General features: G+C 36.3%; 1 protein-coding gene across 1 annotated transcript; it reads right to left on the bottom strand.

The window, feature by feature from the left end:
• Positions 1 to 1808: 1808 nt before the first annotated feature.
• On the bottom strand, positions 1809 to 20316 carry LOC140228485 (cytochrome P450 4V2-like; the record flags this gene model as incomplete). The annotated part of the gene is made up of 12 exons (XM_072308697.1): positions 1809 to 1981; positions 2390 to 2569; positions 3424 to 3558; positions 4699 to 4801; positions 5566 to 5751; positions 6406 to 6532; positions 7195 to 7264; positions 8813 to 9006; positions 15946 to 16031; positions 18174 to 18292; positions 19712 to 19855; positions 20301 to 20316. Coding segments are annotated over 12 exons (1533 nt in total), but the record flags the coding sequence as incomplete, so codon positions are not given.
• Between the last annotated feature and the right edge of the window lie 1256 nt (positions 20317 to 21572).

The raw sequence follows: 21572 nt of genomic DNA, 5'->3' as shown, positions 1-21572 counted from the left end.
TGCAATCTTTCTGTTCTTAATAAAGAAATGGAAAATGTCGACGAAACTTTAGACAATTTCTTTGAATAATAGTTCATTGTTAAATTATGCTCTTTTCCCCATGACTGTAATAGAAAAAAAAATCAACCTGAATTACTACATCATTTTCATCACTAACTTATCTATGAAATGTAATTAGTAACACTTTTAATGATTAAGTTAAAGGACAAGTTCACCTTCATAAACATAAGGATTGAGAGAATGCAGCAATATTAGTAGAACACATCAGTAAAAGTTTGAGGAAAATTGGACAATCGATGCAAAAGTTATAAATTTTTAAAATTTTTGTGATGGAACCGCTGGACGAGGAGACTACTAAGGCTCGTGATGTCATATGAGTACAACAGTATAAAGAAAATGTAAAGAAAATTCAACATATTTTCACTTTTTTCGCATAATAAAAGAACACTTGACTTGCCTCTTTCTAAAGGCAATGGGAATGATATTACCCATAACATAATGTCAGTAACGAGTGAAGGGAATGTGTACTTTTTTCAAAAGATGAAATTTTGTGAAATTCTCTTTATATTTTCCTTATAGTTGTACGCATGTGACATCATACACTGCAGTAGTCTTCTCATCCAGCGGTAACTGCACAAAAACTTCAAAAATTCATAACTTTTGAACGGATTGTCCGATTTTCCTCAAACTTTCAATGATGTGTTCTACTAATATTCACTGCTACATTCTCTCAATCCTTATGTTAATGAAGGTGAACTTGTCCTTTAATTATAGGGGTATATTGCATTATGATGTATCCGATCATTTGCCAGTATTTCTCTTATCTTCGCAATTATTTCAAAGTATCAATACCAAACCTAAAGTAGTGATGCATAGGTCAGAAAGTATCGGAAATGTAAATCTTGAACGAATTAATTTAGCGAATGAACACTGCATGGATGATTATGGAGAAAAAAGTCGGTAACAGGGTACATGCCGAATTTCAAAATTCACACAAAATTAGGGGATGAATATAACTTTGGTAAAAAAAATAAACCGTGTAAAAATCCACAAAGAAAAAACCCTCGGAAAAAGCAAGGAATATTCAATTCAATTAAGACCAGTAGTAAGTATAATATAGAATATATGCTTTCACAAAATGTGTTGCTTTACAAAAAAAAAATGTAAACAATATCGAAATAAGCTTACTTAACTGATCTAAGGTGACATGAATTTAACATGGAAAGTAACAAGTAACATTGGGCAAAAACCATGGAATTAAATTGATCATAATATATTATTAATGCATAGTCCAAAAACTTATTAATAGGGAAATCCCTCTGATATTGCAAGTGCATTCAATTTGTCTTTTTTTTTCTCCGTCGGACCTGATTTAACTCCAAAGAATTGTGATGATCTTTATTTGCCGAATTTTTATCACGTCCATTCACTAAAACAACATTTTAATGTTGTTTTGCTTTAAGTGCAGCAAACTATCTCACAAAAATTTTATGCATTTTCAAAGTACCCATACTCCAATTTTAGTTCGCCAATTGATTATGATATACAGAGATTAATGATGAGTAGACGAAATGATCATACTGAATTTTTAGGAGTAAATTTTTTTACTGATTATCATTTCAGCTGAATTTATCACAATACGGCATGGCTGGTATATCCTCCCGATAAGCAGAAGCAACCCAAGCTATTTTCAAGCCTCATTTTACTCCTGTTAATTCCATCGTCACTATGTCACCCGAAGAGTGCAAGTTCGCAGGCTTTCCCTTTAGAGAAATACATGCTCGTATTAAAGAGAAAGTTGCCTCGAATTACATTGTATACTTTCTCCTGCTAACTTTGACGAGGATTTCGCCTTCCATCGGTCTTATGATCAAATCGTTTATTGGTTTTACTTCGTCAATCGTCTGGACGGACAGGAATGAAAATCTCCTCAGAAGATTGGACAAGACGACCTTGGCCTCCATCATGGCATATTTCTGACCTGTACGATGATCATAATTTGAATATGACAGACATATTAATATGATGATTTGAATGTACAGAGTATGCAAATAACAGTGATAGTTATAACCTCAGAAAGTTCTTTAGCCAATACAAATATGCAATAACAGTATTAATTAAGTAACATCTCGAAAAATAAAAAAGAAAAGAAAGGAATATCTACAGTAAAGAAAAAAAAAACGTGCAGAACAGATGGGACTCTGGGCCAATGGGGCTTTTTGGCATGAAATTGACCAAAAAAAAAAAAAAGAAAAAGAAAAAGAAAAAAGAAGAATGATAATGATAATGAATAACACTTATATAGCGCTTAATACTGATGTTTCTAAGCGCATTAAGCCGAAAAAAGTATATATATTGAGAAGAAATCCTTTATCAGAGAATACATTACCTATGCAGTTCCTTGGTCCGGCAGAAAATGGAATATAAGCGTAAGGATGACGCCTTGCTTTGGCTTCCAGGAGGAAGCGATCTGGGTTAAATGTTTCCGGTTCGGAAAACTGTTCCGGGTCACGATGAAGGTTGACGATTGACAGAATGATCGTTGTTTCCTTCGGGACAACCTTCCCATCTGCAAATTCATATCAAAATCCGATTTCAAATCTATTCAGAGTTTTTCGTATGAAACATATTACAAATGAAACATAGTCACTTTCTTTTTGTTGAAAACAATGTAAACTTGCCTATACGGTACATTCAAACATAGTTAAAATTACGTGTGTGATAATCTGGTAACATATAAAAAGTTATGTAGATTGGATTGAAAGATATTCGGGTTAGAGGAAAAAATATTATGATCTGACTGTATTGCTGTAAACCTTGGTGGGATTGGAAGGCAGAAAGCTATCGATAGATAAGCAATGAGCTTGAAGAGACAATGGCCTTAAGAAAAGATAACGTACGGGTGTATATTGTATGTACAAAGTGAAAGAACAGTCAGTTTATCCCATAGAGCTGTATTTACATATCGCAATACAGCTCTATGTTTTATCCCTTATTCTGGCGTTGCATTTGCGTTTTAGTTTGAAGCATTCGACTGTTAATCAGCAACATCTTTTTTTCCCCCCTCTTGCTCTTCTTAGATTCCTACCCTTATATCGTCACCTAGTGTATAATGATATACCAGAAGAAAGAGCATAAGAAATGACATTATGTTGTGTTCACAAGCTTGTAATGTATATCTATTATAGAATCAACTTTTTGTTTACATCAATGTATTAGTATCATCGTCATTGTTATCATTAGCATCATAATTATGATGATGATGATGATGATGATGATGATGAGTATGTCGTCAACGCGTGCTGGAGGTGTTAATGTAACTGCAAAGTTCCTTCCATTAGAAAAGATATCCTCATATTTTGCCACTCTGACCTTTGAGTTCAGATGCTGTGCAGCGCTGATCATAACTTCTTGTCGACTTACCCAGGACAACATCATCTTCTAATTTCCGTTGAATGGCAGGCACTGATGGAAACAGGCGAAGAGTCTCCTTGACAACGCACGTCAGGTAAGACAGCTCCGCAAGGTCACCTGTGGTCACAGGACGGTTTGCCTCACCTGTCAGATACAAACAAATGAAATGACTGCATATTCTGTTGAATACTTGATGAATCTTGGATGAACTACCATATTTGACGATGATAAGTAATTTGTTCTTCTCTTAACTTCATACATTTCATCATTTCTCTAGTTACCTCATACTAGCGGCTAGTCTAGTTCTGGACCCTTTTTATCGATTCTTTTTTTCGCTGACTCTAAGCGTTAAGCCGAGTGATGGCGCAATCCCGAGATTTGCTGCCCCGAGGATCGCGCCATCACTCGGCTTAGCGCGTATAGTCGGAGAAAAAAAGAATCAATAAATGGTTACAGAACTATACTAATAATTCGGCCAACTTTGTCACAAAGCTTTTTTTCTCTCTCTCTCTGTTTTTTTTTTTTTTTGCTTTCAGTCAGAAAAAAAAACAATGTTTAAACAACACGAAAAATATTCTTGACATTATTGTCTTTAAAATACATTATCTCTGGAAGTTCTTGTAATGTTGTCAGTCTATCCTTTATAGAACTAACTCATGTGTCTTGACTTTGGAGAAATTTTCAACTGTGGTGCTGTCGTCTAATGAATTGATGTACACTTTGTAGAATGCATAATCAAGACCTCATTGTACGGATTTCTGAGATCACGATCGCTAAAACAAATCCGAGGGAATTTCCTTTGTAAAGGCCATAAGGCTTTGGTGGTGCAAATTATGAATGTGTGATAGATATTATCTTAAACTTGGCCATATTATACTATGTCGTCTGTTCTTCTCCAAAGTGTAATAGATTTATCTGAACATTGTCATCCTACTTCATGGATCACGTTTTCAAAAATCTTATCTTTACATTCAGGTTATCACAGTCAGGCACAGGGGAATGCACATGCCTCCCACGGGTGGTGTGGAGGCATTGCAAAGAACTAATACACTTTTAATCGGATCTCAACATAACTTGCAGTGAGTGGTTAAGAGTAGACACAGGAATCTTGGTGTTTTTACAGCACATTTGTTTTTGAAGTATCACAAGAACAGAGATATTACTATATTGATCTTCTTATCTGCTGCTTTTTCTGTCCTGGTCATTTTTAATCAAATCTGAAATAATTTGAAAACGACGTAAAAATCCCCACGGCAACCATTTTCCTATCTGCACGCATCATACCAAAAACTCGATCCATTTCATCGTGGAGGCGTTCCTGGACATCGGGATGAAGACCAATAAAAAGCAAGGCCCACGAAATCGCTGCCGCAGTAGTGTCATGACCCTGGTTCGAAAAAGAAGAGTCAGTGTCAATCTAGCATGTGCATTCGGGCCACTAAAATCTTTACAACAGAGATTTTGGTAACAAAAAAAAAAAGTGTACTGGCCCGAAGTAAAAGGAAGCATAAAAATCAACTTTGAAGCTTAAGTGTCCGAAAATATCCTTTTTGTAAATCTGCTGGCCCGACAACAATTTTTAATGGCCCCATGCCGAGCCATCGCTAATGCCAAGCCCTGTATATAGGCTACATACATGTACATGGTAACACATGCACGTGGGAAACAACTTATTTTACTGTGGTCCAATTTATTGAGAAAGAATTAGTGCAATATTAATCAAATAATATTAAGTAAATTATCAAATACCATTTGTTACGGGTTAATAAAACTAATATAGACTATTTTTATTCGGGATATTAGAAACTAATGCCCCACGGGATCTCGACTTTATTCTATATGACCTTCGGAGTAAGCTCTCGGGTCATAGCACGGAGTTGAGATTCCTCGGGACAATAATATCAGCAATGTCCCGATGAACAGTCTATCATTTTCTGTATACATGTACTTTAGTACTTATGACATTATTAAGCAGTTTAAACTACTGTATCAGAAAGGAAAGTGTTTCGAGGATAAAGTGGAAAGTTGTTGAGTACAAATGTTTCCGATAACCAGTTTTATGAGGGCTGTTTTGATAATTGATTCGTTTATTTCATATATTATTGATTAACTAGTTCATTATTTATTTACTAATCAGAGATGTATCTTTACCGCGAACATGAAGGTATCCACCTCCTCTTTAATGTCTTCCAGCGTGAAACTTGGGTCCTCTCGATGAATCTTGAGGAGGAGATCTAGAAAAGCAAACCGTTTCCGTTCTCCAGCAATGTCTTCGATCCCATCATCACCACAGTCTTTCGGGGGCTTATGACATGTATGAAGTCGTTCTCGAATCATCTGTTTCGGGAAAAAATTGAAATAAACAAAACATGGCCAAAAAAATAAACAACTTTATACTTATATCTCTTCCATCACTGTCAAGATTATTGATGAAAGTAACTGCAACAAAACCAAGCGAATAGAAAAGTAAAAGCGTAAGCACGTTAGAGACTGTAATATAAAGTGATAAATTAAATTGGCCAGCGCAGTGAAAGTTTTGAGAAAATCAGACATCTACTTCTTTTTCGTACCATCAACTCCCACTTGTCGTTTCGCTACCGCACATGTCCTCCACAAACCCAGCCTGATCATACGTGAAACTAAAACTAATTATTAGGTAGTTTCAGAATTTACAGGCACGTGCTTTTATTTTCAGCTTGAAGTGGGTGCTATATCATGAATCAGTTATCCTCCTCTTGGCAAGAACAACACTATCATTTCCTTTTGTTTTAATGTTCAACTCATTTGTTCTAGAAGACATATACTTACGGTTTATTAGAATTGTTATTTTCGTTGCAAGAATTTCACATTCAGGATGTGTTTCATTTGTACCGTCTGTTTCTCAAATACAATGGATTATGTATGACATAAGTTTCAAATGCCTCTTCAAGATGTTTCCGCTTGATAATTACGCTACTACTACGTTGCTTATACGCGTTGAATGATACTCACTGAACGAGTGACGCCGTGGAGAATGGCGAGACATTCTCGCTGTTTGGCCCCGGCTTCAAGATGGCGGAAGACTACATCTGGCCACGTCCATGGAGATCTGGCCCTCAGCGAGATCAGCTGCGACATTCTGATCAAAGTAATATAGGACGTATAGCCATTGCAATCATCCTTTCTGTCTCTTTGACTTTCAAATGGTAAGTGTACTTCTCAATCTTAAAGAATTCTTGCCCCTTCTTCAGTTAAGTTCAGTACAGTTCAGATTATTTTTGCATTCAGTTTTCAATACAGTGTATAACAAAATTTGACTATAAGTCATAAATCATGCATTGTTCCAACGCATTATCACACCTCGTGGGGTACTATTGCATAAAGGAAATATATACAACAGTTTCATATAAGTATTTGAAGTAAATTTTTCGACAAGGAACAGTTCAAACTGAATATAAATAATATATACGATATCAGACGAAATTGGAAAGCAGGGTAACATCTTCACAAGCAGAGCTTGACTAGAAAGATGGCCCCAGATAAACACTTACAGCACAATGAATGAAATTATCTTAAAATACGTTGTGGTCAAGGATATGCAGGATATGAGTTGCCATTCATGTGAAGCATGATCTGGAACATTCATGACACAAAGCCCGACAGCAATTGTTGAACAAGCATCTCCTAGGTTTCATCAAGGCACAAGGCATGTTTCAATGCCTTATAGCACCGTTTGCTTTGTCACTCGATCAAGGTTCCTGAATTAAGACCTATACAACACAATCGAGACAACGAACTTACTTATTGACAGCCTGGACATACTCGTTGTCGGTGTCACCTTGCGCATTGATGTATTTCCCCATTGCAGTGTCTGTAATGAAACAAAATAAAGTTCAAAGTTCAAAGTATGAATCATTACAGGTATTACAAAAGAAAAAAAAAAGGAGGAAAAGTAGTATTATATGTAATATGAGCATCTCTCCGGCTCCCTCATTCTCTTTTAACTCTTTGAGTGCCAAGTTTATTTCCTGTCCATAAGTTTGAGTGTAAAATTTGTGCACATTATCTTGACTCACTGGTACAGAGAGGGTTAATCTCCTCATCTGATCTCCTTCATGACTACTTGGAGTCGTGAGGTGCCTCGGGCAGCCTGCCCGCAATCAATGGAATGACAAAAGGGTTCAATTCCCAGTGAGCATAATAACTGAATAATGCTGTGTATGAACATGTCCCCTCTCAAAATATTCTGTACATGTTCCTTGTTTGAGCGTACGGAAGCTCACAATTATTAGTGCTAACGAGAAGGAGTATAAGTATCAGATCTTCCTATGACTTAACTTGAAGGGTAATAAAGACAAGAAGAAGGGATCTGGCAGTCATATCTAGCCTTCTAGACTTTTAGGAGTTTAGGACCAGTGAAGTCGAAACGACGACATTTTGGATCTTGCCTTCACGGATCCGAAAAATCATGATGACAATTTTTCGGATCACGCCATTTAGGAGCGAGTATTATCAAATGTTCATTTCATTCTTATTCGGTAAACGAAACACATAAAACATGTGCAATACTGTCTTTGGTCCATTGTTTATAAGCCTATCATTGTCCGTCATGATTTCGACACCGTGCCATAGGACCCTCTGAGTGAGTCATGATATGGATTTGTGATCCTTGGGACAAGCGATGATATCAACAATGCCGTCGACGTCTGCACGTTATTCTTTGTTCAACCTTCTATCAAGTATTATTCAATGCTATCAAATACAGATACTTTTAAGCCTTCTCATCAAAGGGTGTGTACAGTTCTGGTTGAGGTGAGAATTCAGCTTTTAACGTTTTGCGAGATATTCAGAAACCACTCGATGAGATGTCAAAGCGCATGCAATTCTGACGGTTATCAACAGTTTGTTTGATGAAAATTGGTTTTGAAATGGCTGGGATATTCAAAAACAAGGTGAAGCAAAGAGATCCTAATAAAAGGTGTGGCCTGTCGCCTTTTATCATTATCAATTTTTTTCTTTGATATCTCAGCCATTTGAAAACCAATTTGCATCAAATGAACATTGAATCCTTCTTAAAATTACATACCCTTTCATATTTCATAAGAGGTTTCTCATTATCTCACTTAGGAATGTTCAAAACATGAATTCCCACCTCAACCAGTACTGTACAGTCCCTTTAAAGCTTGTTGTTTTAGACGTGTTTAGAAACGCAATTCTAGTTTCGCATGAACGCAGCCTAAGTGCATTTTTGTCCACTGCTGTAAATCTGGTTATCATTGGTCAAAATTATTTTGGTCTGTAAAACCCATTTTTTTTTTTTGGTCAAGTATCACAACGCCTTTTTCACTTTTTTATTTTTTTGGACCACCTGCACCTTTTACAGTCTTGTGAAGTCGGCTTATTGGTAAATTTTGATTACCGCAAATTATGTCCAAAGCACAATAAGTCACAAGGGGGAATATGTTGACGTGATCAGCTTTGTTTGCCCACGGCTCCAGCTTATCGGCCAAGATGTTGCTCTTCTCGTTGAAGACATCCATGAAGTTTTGGAGGATGGAGAAGTGAAAAGTTGGCGTCAACATCTTGCGGCGGTGGAACCACTTCCCTCCAGAACTGCGGATGGAATTTTGCAAGGAACAACTTTGGTAATGTCGTCATCACAGGTCAATGTATATTGAACATTAATCTAAACTGTCAAACCACTAGGAATTAATATGACATTGGCGTTTCAAGTGTTTGACTGTATTGAAAGTGGATCTATATTATAGATACAAGTTCCTTACAATATATCAACTTTGTAATTACCAAATTTGATTTGCTGCCACATGGCTGCCATAAGCATTTACCACGTCGCACAAATTTGTTACTATTCATCTCTTTTAATACACATGGAGAGAATCAGGTCTCAACATGGGTGTTCACGAAAGGATCAGGTTTTTTGACATTCAAGTTCAATCATAGTTTATTTCCAATCAAAGAAAATCAAAACGTAATGCAAAGTATACATATCATAAAATGATATTGTCTACACTTTTACAAAAGGTTCATGTAATATACGAAATAAATTATATACATCAACATATGTACAATAATCAGAAGGAACGATGCGTATACATATATACTTCGCGAGCTTTCAGAAAATAACTTCAATTTTGGAAAATAGCGATCCACAAAAAAGCTATGCTTGTAGGACGTGGATCCCTAGATAATTGATGAGTAAGCAATATATTATTCAAGTTTGTTTTATTATTTTCTTACAGTATTTATATTAAATATAGATTACTTAAGTCGTTTGTAAAAATATAGCTATACGCTGGCTTCGACAATGATAGGAAATAAGTATCAATGCTAATACCCAGACGGTGTTCATTGAACTGGTGTACCGGGAAAATATAAGAAGGACGACACACTCGTACAGACATTCAGTTACCCACACACATATACGACGCGAGACAGTACCGAGAAGAGAGAAGACGGTGACAATACAAGTCTACGAGGAACAAAGACAGGAAGGAAGAGGAAAGAAGAATAAAGAGAGAAGAGAGGTCTGCATACAGAACACGCCAAGTGCTGCGACATCAGGACAGGTGAAACCTCAAGCATAAATTAAAACAATTAATTCAGATTATCTAGAATTATAAGTAGATAACAAATGTTTTCTGAATTTGTATTTAAATGTGAGGAATGAGGATGAGTCTAGATTATTCCAAAGTCTGGGTCCGGTATACAGAAATGTATTTTGGGCATGTACGGTTCTCATGAATGGAAGATGGAATTCGTTGGATCGTCGCGTAGGATAGTTATGTACATGACTGTTTCGATGAAAAGAGTCGTGAAATATTTTGGGTAAAAAGTTGCTGTTATAATTAAACACGAACTGACCAAGTTGAAACACATACAAATCTTTTATTTTTAGTATTTTATGGTAAAAAAACAAAGGATCTGTATGTTCTCGTGTAGTTAGGTTTAAAACAGTTCTGAGTGCTTTCTTTTGCAATAAAGAAAGTTTATCAAGTAATATCTGATATGTATTACCCCAAGCAAGAATCCCGTAGTTTAGATACGGTAGTATCAAACTAGAGTAAAGAGTTAATAATGCACATGAAGGAAGATAATATTTTAATCTGTTCATTACGCCAATGTTTCGTGAAATAGTTTTACATATGATATCAATATGATTCCTCCATGAAAGCTTGTTATCAACGCAAACACCAAGAAATTTAAAAGTAGAAACTTCTTCTAGGGGAGTAGTATCAAATGATATATTGCCCGGGAGGCTATCTAAAGAGTTACTAAAAAGCATAAATTTTGTTTTTTGAATATTAAGTGACAATTTATTTGCGTATATCCATTGTATAACCTTTTTCAGTTCTTCGTTTACTGTTCTTGCTAAGATATTTGGGTCGGGATGGGAAAAGAAAAGGTTAGAGTCATCCGCGAATAATATGAATGATAGTTTCTCCGAGGATCTATGAAAATCATTGATATAAATAATGAATAACAACGGGCCTAGTAAGCTCCCTTGTGGGACACCACATGTTATCGTTTTATTTTGAGAATCAAAACCATTGACATGTACACATTGGGATCTATTTGATAGGTAACTCGTGAACCACTCCAAGGCCTTTCCACGTATGCCATAATGGGATAATTTTGCGAGAAGTATTCCATGGTTAATCGTGTCAAAGGCCTTGGAGAAGTCCAAGAAGATACCTATCGTGTGTGAAAATGTGTCAAGTGCGTGTGTGACTTTGTCGATGAGGGCGAGTAATGCGTGTGTTGTGCTGTTGTTTTCCCTGAATCCAAATTGAACATTTGAAAATATGTCACAGGTTTTAAAAAAACGTACTGTCCGGATGTAAACTATTTTTTCAAGAATCTTGGAGATAGAAGATAATAAAGATATAGGTCTATAATTGTTGACATCATCCTTCTCCCCTTTCTTGAAAATAGGAATTACTTTCGCAATTTTCATGCTATTTGGCACATGGCCAGTTGTAAGCGATGAATTGATAATATGTACTAAGGGATCCACTATTTGAGGAATTATGTTTTTTATCAGGTGGTTATCAATTCCGTCGTGGCCAGGACTTTTTCCTTCTTTCAAATTGGCAACAATCCTTACTATTTCTTCTTTATATGTAGGGTCAAAAAATATAGTTTTGGAGTTAGGTGTATCTAAAAAATCAGTAAAAGTTTTACTAGAAAGAGGAATATTTTGAGAAAGATTTTGTCCAATTGAAGAGAAGAAGTCATTAAAAATTTCAGCCATGCCAGCGGGAATGTTGCTGGAGGCATCGCCCCATCGAACTTCAGTAATATTGGATGAATTGTTAGGTGTATTCATAGCATCTTTTAATATTTTCCATGTGTTTTTAATATCATTTTTATATTTATTTATCTGATTTACATAAAAGTTTTTCTTCCGCGTACGTAATAATGTGGTGAGTGTGTTTTTATATGAAACATATTTTTTCTTATTTTTTTCAGTAGGATTGCATCTGTATTTATAAAATAAATTATTTTTTCTATTTATAGATCTTAATATGGACTGGGTTATCCACGGGAGTTTTGGAATTTGCTTATATCTATCTTTTATATTACGCTGCGGAATATGGTTATCGATTTCAGAGGTAATAGTAGATATGAAGTAGTCATAAGACAAATTGACATCGGTGGTGTTGTATACAAAGGACCAGTCGATTTCTTTGAGGCTGTTTTGGAGACTTGTAAGCTTATCTGCAGTAATCTTACGTCGCTTGTGATAGTTATTTTGTTTAGTCAGTTTAATTGGAACCTGGGCAAATATAGGATAATGGTCAGTGGTGTCTGAGAGGACGATACCAGACTCAGGAAGTGGAAGAACGTTAGAAAAAAATGTTGTCTATGAGGGTAGCCGATTGACTGGCGACTCGGGTAGGCTTGGAAATTAATGGTAAAAACGAAGCAGACATTAATGTTTCTATAAATTCTTGTGGGTTGTTTTGGGAATTACATTTCATGAGATCAATATTAAAATCGCCCATTAAGAATGTATCTTTGTTAAGTATAATGGGATTTTGTACTAAATCCTGCATATATGTCAGAAAATCATTCAAATTCGACCGAGGGGGTCTGTAAATTACGCCAATCACAATGTTTTTTCCATGTGGATTTATCAATTCAATAAAAAGGGATTCGAGTTTATCGTTCATAACACTGATCTCCTCATGTATGATATATTTAATTTTTTTCGAGATGTACAAACCAACTCCACCACCGACTTTGTTGTTTCTATTTCTAAATACAAATTCGAATCCGGGTAAAGAAAACAAATGACTTATATTGGAGTTCAACCATGTTTCTGTTAGCCCTATGATGGAGCAAGATTTTTGATCTGGGTTTTCTAGGAGTAAACGCAACTTGTGAAAGTTTCTGTTGATACTGCGTATGTTAAAGTGAGTTAACAACAATGTTTCATTGACTGTATTCATAATACGATTCTTATATTGATTTTCAGTCAAATAAACACATGATGGACTCTGAACTGGATCATTTGAGTCGAAATTATATTCAAATTCTTGTGCTGAGGTATTGTATTTATTGGATATATAATCTTCATACAAACTGGAAGTAATATTTGCATGGTCAGATTCAGAATGCCTCACTGTGTCATAAAATTCATCACTATTCAAGGAATTGAAAACAAAATTTGTTATGTTAGCCATGGTTATAATAAAACATTCGGGAGTTAATAACTGGCTTCTCGCCTGGACCTGACTCAGCAGCTATACGTGGGGGTATGCAGACCTAGAAGAAGAAAGGAAAACGGAATGTGTACAGAGAAACATGAAACACACACAGAACAAGGAAACGAACATGAACACACATAAAACAAAATCAACATCGTTACGGATGGTACTCAAGGCCATGGTCAGCGTCTGGGTATGTACATGAGCTGAAAAAAACAATGCAAAACATTAGCATGATACCAGAGGGAGCTCCCTGCTACACTATGGGTGTAATTAAGGAAATGCAATTATAAAGTTGATTTACAAAATGAGACAGTGATTACAGAAATTAGAATGCAACTAAGAGACAGGTATAAATGTTATATTACCTATGAATTATTGATAAACAGTATACTGTATGCGAGGTATTATCAACCGTATATTATACAAATGTTAGTTTGTTGGGTCTTTTTTTTTTCCCGTAAAGTGAGTAGAACTAAATCTATATAAATCTTATTTATAAAGAAATTGCGGACAACCATGAAGGACTCAGAAACCGATGACATTTACAATTGTGTACCGGTTGATATCAAAAAGAGGGACCTACATTATATAAAATCAAACGTTGTCTGAAATGGAGCTTTACAGTGGATGTGATATAGGAAATAATGACAAGTTATGCCTTAGAGTAAAATGTAGAGTCAGATGTAACTATGCAGAGTGCCTAACAGTGGGGCCACAGAACACAGTAGTGCCACTTAGGCTCGTTTGATAACCATTGGGAACCTATCGAGTGTAGCTCCTACAGACAAGCCAAATCCAGGCATACAAGGATGAGTGGAACAATTAAAAATAAAGGGTAAGATTTTTTTTTTTTTGCGATTCACATGCATAGCCCGAGATCATCCTCGAGGGCCCCACTAAGACCGTTTAACTACTGCAATACACATGCATAAAATTGTGGCTTCAAAACTTCGGCACTCTATATCATAATGCACGTTACAGTGACACTTTTAGAATGGCTGACATTTGAAATGCAGTCAATGAATTCACATCATTTTAATTACAATTAAGGAGATATTCTGGCTGAAGAAAATTTGTGAGAGTTTATGCAGGTGCATCATTGGGGGACTACATAAATACTGTTGCGTGAAAGACATGATTCCGGATAAGTATACAATAAAACAGGGGACATGGCGTCCCTATTATATTGCTATTGCATAGGGGTGAGTGAATGAATTAAGTTAGTAAAGCCTAGGTCAGATATCCACCTGGCCCAATACGAATTTGTGGATCGCCTTGGAGTCGGCATGTTGTGATAATCGGCCAACCTTCATGCTAATAACGTTTTCGAATAAGATATTGGTTGGCTACTATCAAAACACTCTCTGTACGGGTGCCGTACCAGCCCCGTGAATAATTTGTTAAGGCCCCTTTACCTGGGCAAGGTATGCAATATAACCAATACTTGGTGTAAAGGGGGAGTTCAGTATTTTTGGTAGAAGGGTGTTCTGGCTGAAAACAATATCAAATTGACACTCGAATTTCATTCCCAAACGCATTAAATTTGAAAGATAACGATTACTTATAAATTAATTACGATTAATTTTAATAGATTAGAATATACTGTATAACACACCAAAATGTATTACTTTTACATATCAAATTAGTGAGATTTTATTTCTTTTTCTCTGTTAATTTCACAGTATATAAATGAAGTTAATATATTTCGTAAGAACAAGTTTTCGTAATCCAAGCGATTTCGTATACAACCTCGAAGGGGTTATTCCAAACTCTGTCTAAGCTAGCTGAACTCTCCCTTTGATACCTACACCTGTATTCAAAGCTTATTTCATCATTCCAACAGAGTTGAACCTTTAAAGTTTAATATGCCAGAACTACTTCGCCATCCTCATCCTCACAGAAGTCTATCTTCTGAAAAATATATACTACAAATTTTTGGTGATTATTGTTATTGTAGTATGCAGTAGCATTAATTTGCAGTTGCACTGCTGTTACTAAATTGCACATAACAATTGTATGGAGCAAAAACATGTTTTAATCAAGGACGTACATAAACAATATCTGATTTTAGTCATTATTGGTTGATAAGATGGATGTAGGACGGCGACAAGGGTTACAACAGTAGAAAAAACCTAAGGTAATCCGTATAAATTAAAATACTAGGAATTTAAATTGTTGTCGGTTGTGGCCCCAATGTGGCCAATGTAGTACTGAAGGTTACAAAATCACATCCGAATCAAATTAGATAATGAAATAGTAAAGGGGCTTAGGTACCGAGATAGTTGCAAGGTGGCAACACATGTGCATGTCGCATAGGTTCTCGAATTGGTTGCATACTTACATGCTTATCATAAAATGTCTACGGACTGGCATTTACAAAATTGAAAGTGCACATCACGCAAGCTAGAATGTGGAACGGAATGCCCACCGTTAGATAATAGTACAAATAATTAGTATAAAGACCTTGCAGTATCAATAGGCGTTTATGCCGTAAAATCTAATCAAAATACTGGGGAACATTTGTTTCTTTCTTTCTTTCTTTTTGGAGCTACGTTTAACTTGCCACAGGTGCTGGAGGCCTATGCTATACAGATTTCATAAAAACGGATGGAGTCAATAGGATTCAGGATACCATGAGTCATCATTATGGAGACATAGGTCATCAATATGAAGACAAAATCGAGATCATTTCAAAACAAGTACAAACAAGTACATTATCAAGCATCTGACGTGATTTCACTGACACAGACTGCAGAAACTGTGAACTGCCATGGAGGGAGTTTTTCTGGCTCCTTTACAGTACTCTATTCCTCGTTACCTGACTATCAAACCAAGACCAAGCCAGGGCTGCAAGAAGCTGTAGGCATATCCTTTCTTGATGTGACGACTGCTTCTTAGTATTTCCTGTAGTGAAAGCAACCAGACTCTTAATGTACACAGCATGTTCATAACAACGCACACATATATGCACGTAAACATCAGTCAGCATTTACGAAGGGTTTTGTGATTAAGGTTTGTGCATTTAATCGTATCGTGATATACCTTGTATCATGTCAGTTTGCTTAATATCATGCCATGCCACTTGATAGCTAATTCTAATAAAGAAAAAACGAATCTGGGACAATGCGTTGTGACCACAAACACTTAAAAAAATTCATTAATGTTTGGTGCGATGTTTTCTTGGTGGTATATATATATATGAAGAGTTTCAGGTTTTTGTTTTTTTTTTTTGAGTTTCTTCAGTTTGTCTCCCTCTACAAATGAAAATTTGTTAAGATCGCAACTGCTGATCTGTAAATTAACAAACATGTCGGAAAAAAGGGAACCAGCGGGACTCGAACCTGTCATCTACTGCTTTCCGGGCAGCGACACTACCACCAGGCTGTCCCTGGTTGCCGGCAGTGACACGATGAACATAGAACAAATACCCAAGCTCCGAGATTCCGACATTGTTATGTTAAGTAGTCCAAGGCGGACAAGGCATATAAATGAAAGAAAGATATAAATGAAAGAAAGATATTATTCAGAGGGGTATACCCCTCTGAGCCTTTACCCCTCTGAATAATATCTTTCTTTCATTTATATGCCTTGTCCGCCTTGGACTACTTAACATAACAATGTCGGAATCTCGGAGCTTGGGTATTTGTTCTATGTTCATCGTGTCACTGCCGGCAACCAGGGACAGCCTGGTGGTAGTGTCGCTGCCCGGAAAGCAGTAGATGACAGGTTCGAGTCCCGCTGGTTCCCTTTTTTCCGACATGTTTGTTAATTTACAGATCAGCAGTTGCGATCTTAACAAATTTTCATTTGTAGAGGGAGACAAACTGAAGAAACTCAAAAAAAAAAAAACAAAACAAAACCTGAGCCTTTACCCCTCTGAATAATATCTTTCTTTCATTTATGAAGAGTTTGTTTGCAAAAACCGATAAGTCCATATTTGCCAAATGGAGATATTTGCGATTAAAGGTCAAGAAAAATAAAGAGAATAATAAGAAAATTTTTGCTTCTTTTGACCATAACTTAAAAAATATACCTTTATATGTAGTGACCAATATATCATTTCAAAGGTATTATTTTGTACTTTATGACAGAGATCGTACTTCAAAATCTTCAAAAATGGACTTATCGGTTTTTGCAAACAAACCCTTCATATATATATATATATATATGCAAATATAACCAAAATAAGTGTTTTCTATGTTTATTCATAGAATTTATCACATGTGTCATACTATGGTAAACTGCAACTTGGTCGGATCCCATTACCTAATGCCACTTCTGTTCTAATCCTGTTTCGTCTACAACAAGTTCGTGTAATTTCCATCTCTTCCCAAACTGGCACTTGGTTGAATTACATTATCATCTAATTACCATTATTGGCTATGCCCAGTTCTTTTAATACCCGATCAGTATATAACTCCTTAGTTTATACCAGATGAGAATTAGACTAAACAGCTGCTAAATGGTAATTAGCAGAAACAATGTTTAGATGAAACGACGATTAGACGAGCTGACTATATGTGACATGTTTCTCGCGTATAGTAACGATACTCTCAATCTGCAAGCGTGGTACTGTGGCTTGGCACATCAAAGTTTTATGAAAATCTTGTCTTTGGTCAATGATTTTGAAAGGCTACAGTAATTTTCTGGAAAATAAGCCTTTTGTTATTGATTTCCAAAAAAGAAAAAAAGAAAGAAAAAAGAAGGAAATCAAATGAAAATTTGCGAACAATTCAGTTGGAAACTTTAGAGAAAACGACATCAACACTGGCATGTACGCTGATGCAACTGATAATAGCAAGCTTTTGATCAGGGACGCAAACGCTAGGACCACGCGGACTCCCATGTTAAACAATGGAAACAGCTGTCTTACGCATGTACAGAATACCACTTTGAAATAGTCTAATAGCGTCGTCTTTCGCCTTTGCGTCGCCAGATCCAAAGACCGCTATCAATTATTCCCGTAAACACGGGAAAATTAGCATTCAATAACTTTCTTTCACTTCGTTATGGTTTGATGTAGCTTTTACGCATCCTGCTTCTTACCTCGGCATGCTTGCAGTTGTAAATGACCAGCGAAGGTAATGGACCAAACCAAATCCGAATGATACCTCCCGTCTTCTCACGATATTCATTAGCCAAGGTTTTGATGAACAAGAAATACTCTGAAATACAATGATAAAAAAGATAACGTCATCAATAATATGTACAAAAGCAAGAGAGCATTGATCTCTTTTCCCATTTGGATATGAAAAGGTATAAAGAATGCTGTAGTCCATTCAGTCATTCGGCAACTCAATGTATGTTTGATAATTATGTCTACAACACCCCCGTCTCTTCATTTTTGTATATCAAATGACACGATATTCAGATATCCTTGCCAGCAAATGATTTCATCAAGACTCTGCCCATCACAACGCTTCATCATACATTTTGTGTCAGATCACTGACAAAATATGTTTCTTCTTGCTTCATGTAAATCCAAGAAAGACAGCAGTAAGAAGAATTTTTTTTTCAACTGCAAGACCCCCCCCCCCAAAAAAAAAGGGGGGGGGGAATAGTCAAACATATTTTACATCATGTCATAGCTCCATCTAGACTACTGAAATTCTTATATAGTAGCACAAAGAATATTGTTATAAACCTTTCCGCGTTCCAATTTATTTTTCGAAGTATTTTATTCCTGGGGCATGCGAAAGTAGGTATGAAACCTTTGATACAGAGACAATAAAAAACAATCAGCATGAGATTAAATACTTTGAAACCATAATGAATGTAATTTCGTCAGGAAAACACCAGTCCAGGGCCACATTTTTATCGTTTGATGGTGCATCTCCAATTACAATAAAGTTAACGTTTATTATTAGTGCTTTATAGGGCAGAGGAAATAAAAAAAAAACTCCTCAAAATCTCATTCATTTGAATCCTTTCTTGTTCATTTCTAATCGTTTGCTTCGATTGCAAATATTCAAAAACCTTTTACTTGAGTAGTTTTATAATTCATGGCTGATTCTAGGATTCGGTACACGTTTCACAAAGCACAGCATTCGTAACATTCTCCTCCAAATTGCAAACATTTTTCTTGTTACTGTTTTCATGATTTTTTTTTTTTTTTTTTTGGGGGGGGGGGGTGATTTCATGCATTTGACCGGATCAAACATATTATAATCTTTCTCCATTACAGTATGTGCAGTAAAATACAAATGTGTCAATTTAATGATGACAAAGTCATAACTTCTGCAGGAACAATTGCTTAGGAAAATTGATGGGTTGGTGGCATTTGTTTTTTACACAATGAGGAGACTCAGTTCAATTTAATCATGTTAATGTAGGCTACTCCTCAAACGCCCTCTTTTGTCAAAAGCAGCTTTCCTACAATTTTCCAATGCTTATTTCGGTGGTATTAGGACTACATTTTGATGGATATAATATATAATTGTAAAGCTCAGTATCCTCTTTTTCAGATTTTGACCTAAAAATCTTTATCTGGTGACTTTTTTCCCAGAGTTTTTCTTCTTCAAAGAAAGTTGGTCTGCTACACACCAAGCCATGCATAGCCGATATTATATTAGTAGATCACTAACCTCTGGGGTCTTTGCTGAGCATGTGGGCATTCCCAATTATCGGCAGGGCCAACGGTCCATGGAACTTGCTAATCAGAAAGAAGATTCGGAGGAATTTTGCTGAGAAGTAGGCCAGCAGAGTGAATAGAGTCACAGCAATTGTGGTCCAAAGCATGCAAAAGCCGGGATGGTTACCAGATTCTGCTAAATCCATGTTGCCAGTTTTAAATGCAGCAGCTGATCATCACAAGGTGTATGCAAAACTGGAAAATAGTAGAATGACAAATGTGGAGGTTCAAGGGCAGACTTATGTTTCGTTGTTTTTCCTTCTAAGCTTTCTTTTCTCTATTATAGTAACTGCTGTAAAATACATCAATACACACGAGCCTATTGCAAGCAGATGTGCCACTTGCACTAAATCTCACTTCCTTATCCTAATCTCATCTGTCATTATCTGTATCAACCACTTGCATAAACACCACTCATAAAACGAGTCACCATAATGTAATTGTCATATTCATCACATATTGTAGGGCTTTATGATGACCAATAAGGGAATCAAAAGAAAATGTATGGATACAGGAATGTAGAAAATTAATAAATAACATGAACACACCTAGGCCTACTGATAAGACGTATAGTTATAATTTGAGATCTCGTCTATAGTTCGACCTCATGGGGTCCAAGAAGGCGAAAAGGGCCTGGCGAGTTCTGAAATATACGTACTGTGTTTTATCGCCATGATCGCGGCACTAATGCTAAACTCTTATTTTTCGATTAGGCCTACTGGTCAAACTTGAATGAAATTTAGCAATAGGTTTACCTCATCTAATGCAAACAATGCTCCTCCACGAACTCTCGCCTATCCGCCAGACTTCAGGTAGTATGTACGCCAAATAATAGAAGTAGTGATTATAATACCAGCAAGCAACCTTCTTAGAAAGGACAGAGTGGAGGGTCTTGCCGTACGTTTATGACTTATGACTGTCCTAGTCCTGTCACCACACTATTGGGCCGATTGGGTTACTATTAAATCCAAAGAGCACGGTGGCTTTGAGAACGAATCAAGCGAAGCAATCAAAGCCAAACTCATCAAGCATGAGAGCTTTTCGAAATCTGGACCGGAAACCAGGGAGGGGGGGGGGGGGGGTCACCTTATTTGGTAAGGAAACATCTTTTCATGTACCAAAGGTACAGTATATGTATAATAATTATGCTACGACCTGCCCACGGACCCATAAAACAAAATGGATTAGGAATAGGCGGGTTCTCTGTGGAGAATCTGTAAGGGTGTGGGGGGGGGGAGCCGTCCACATAAACTGTATATACGCTATGATGTTACTACCAGACATTAATAATAAAATAAATAAATAAATAAATAAATAAATCACTTGTGTATTACATAGGCCTACGTCATGACACAGGTCTCTGGCACCTCTCTGAGGTTATGCTCCTGCCTGTGACTTGGCCTGTCCTGCATGGCGAGTGCCTGCTCAATTTCATCTTGTCGATATGTTTCATCATTTTTTGTGTTTGAGGCTTGAAAGCTGAAAGTGACAAGCAATCCAACTCTTTTAAAGTAAGCAGTAACTAATGTTTTGTCAATATCACATATCATTGTACAAAAACAAGTATGTAATATGCATGCATCCAGGAAAAATACACAGATTGCACAGTTGGATTGACACTAAAAGCAATCTAAAATGTATAGGCCTACTGCACGGGAATGTACGATTTATAGATTTTTCTGTGATTGCTGTCAGTCGTTAAATTTGATGTAAATATACTGTAAATTGTTCACTGTTCGTATTTGTAAGTGTATCATTACCTGTCATGTGTACAGAATATTACCATGGACCTGGTATATTATGTCAATATGTCC

The sequence above is a fragment of the Diadema setosum genome, chromosome 5 (genome assembly GCF_964275005.1).
Source record: "Diadema setosum chromosome 5, eeDiaSeto1, whole genome shotgun sequence".
Classification (NCBI taxonomy): Eukaryota; Metazoa; Echinodermata; class Echinoidea; order Diadematoida; family Diadematidae; genus Diadema; species Diadema setosum.
This window is presented reverse-complemented; position numbering and strand designations above follow the sequence as displayed.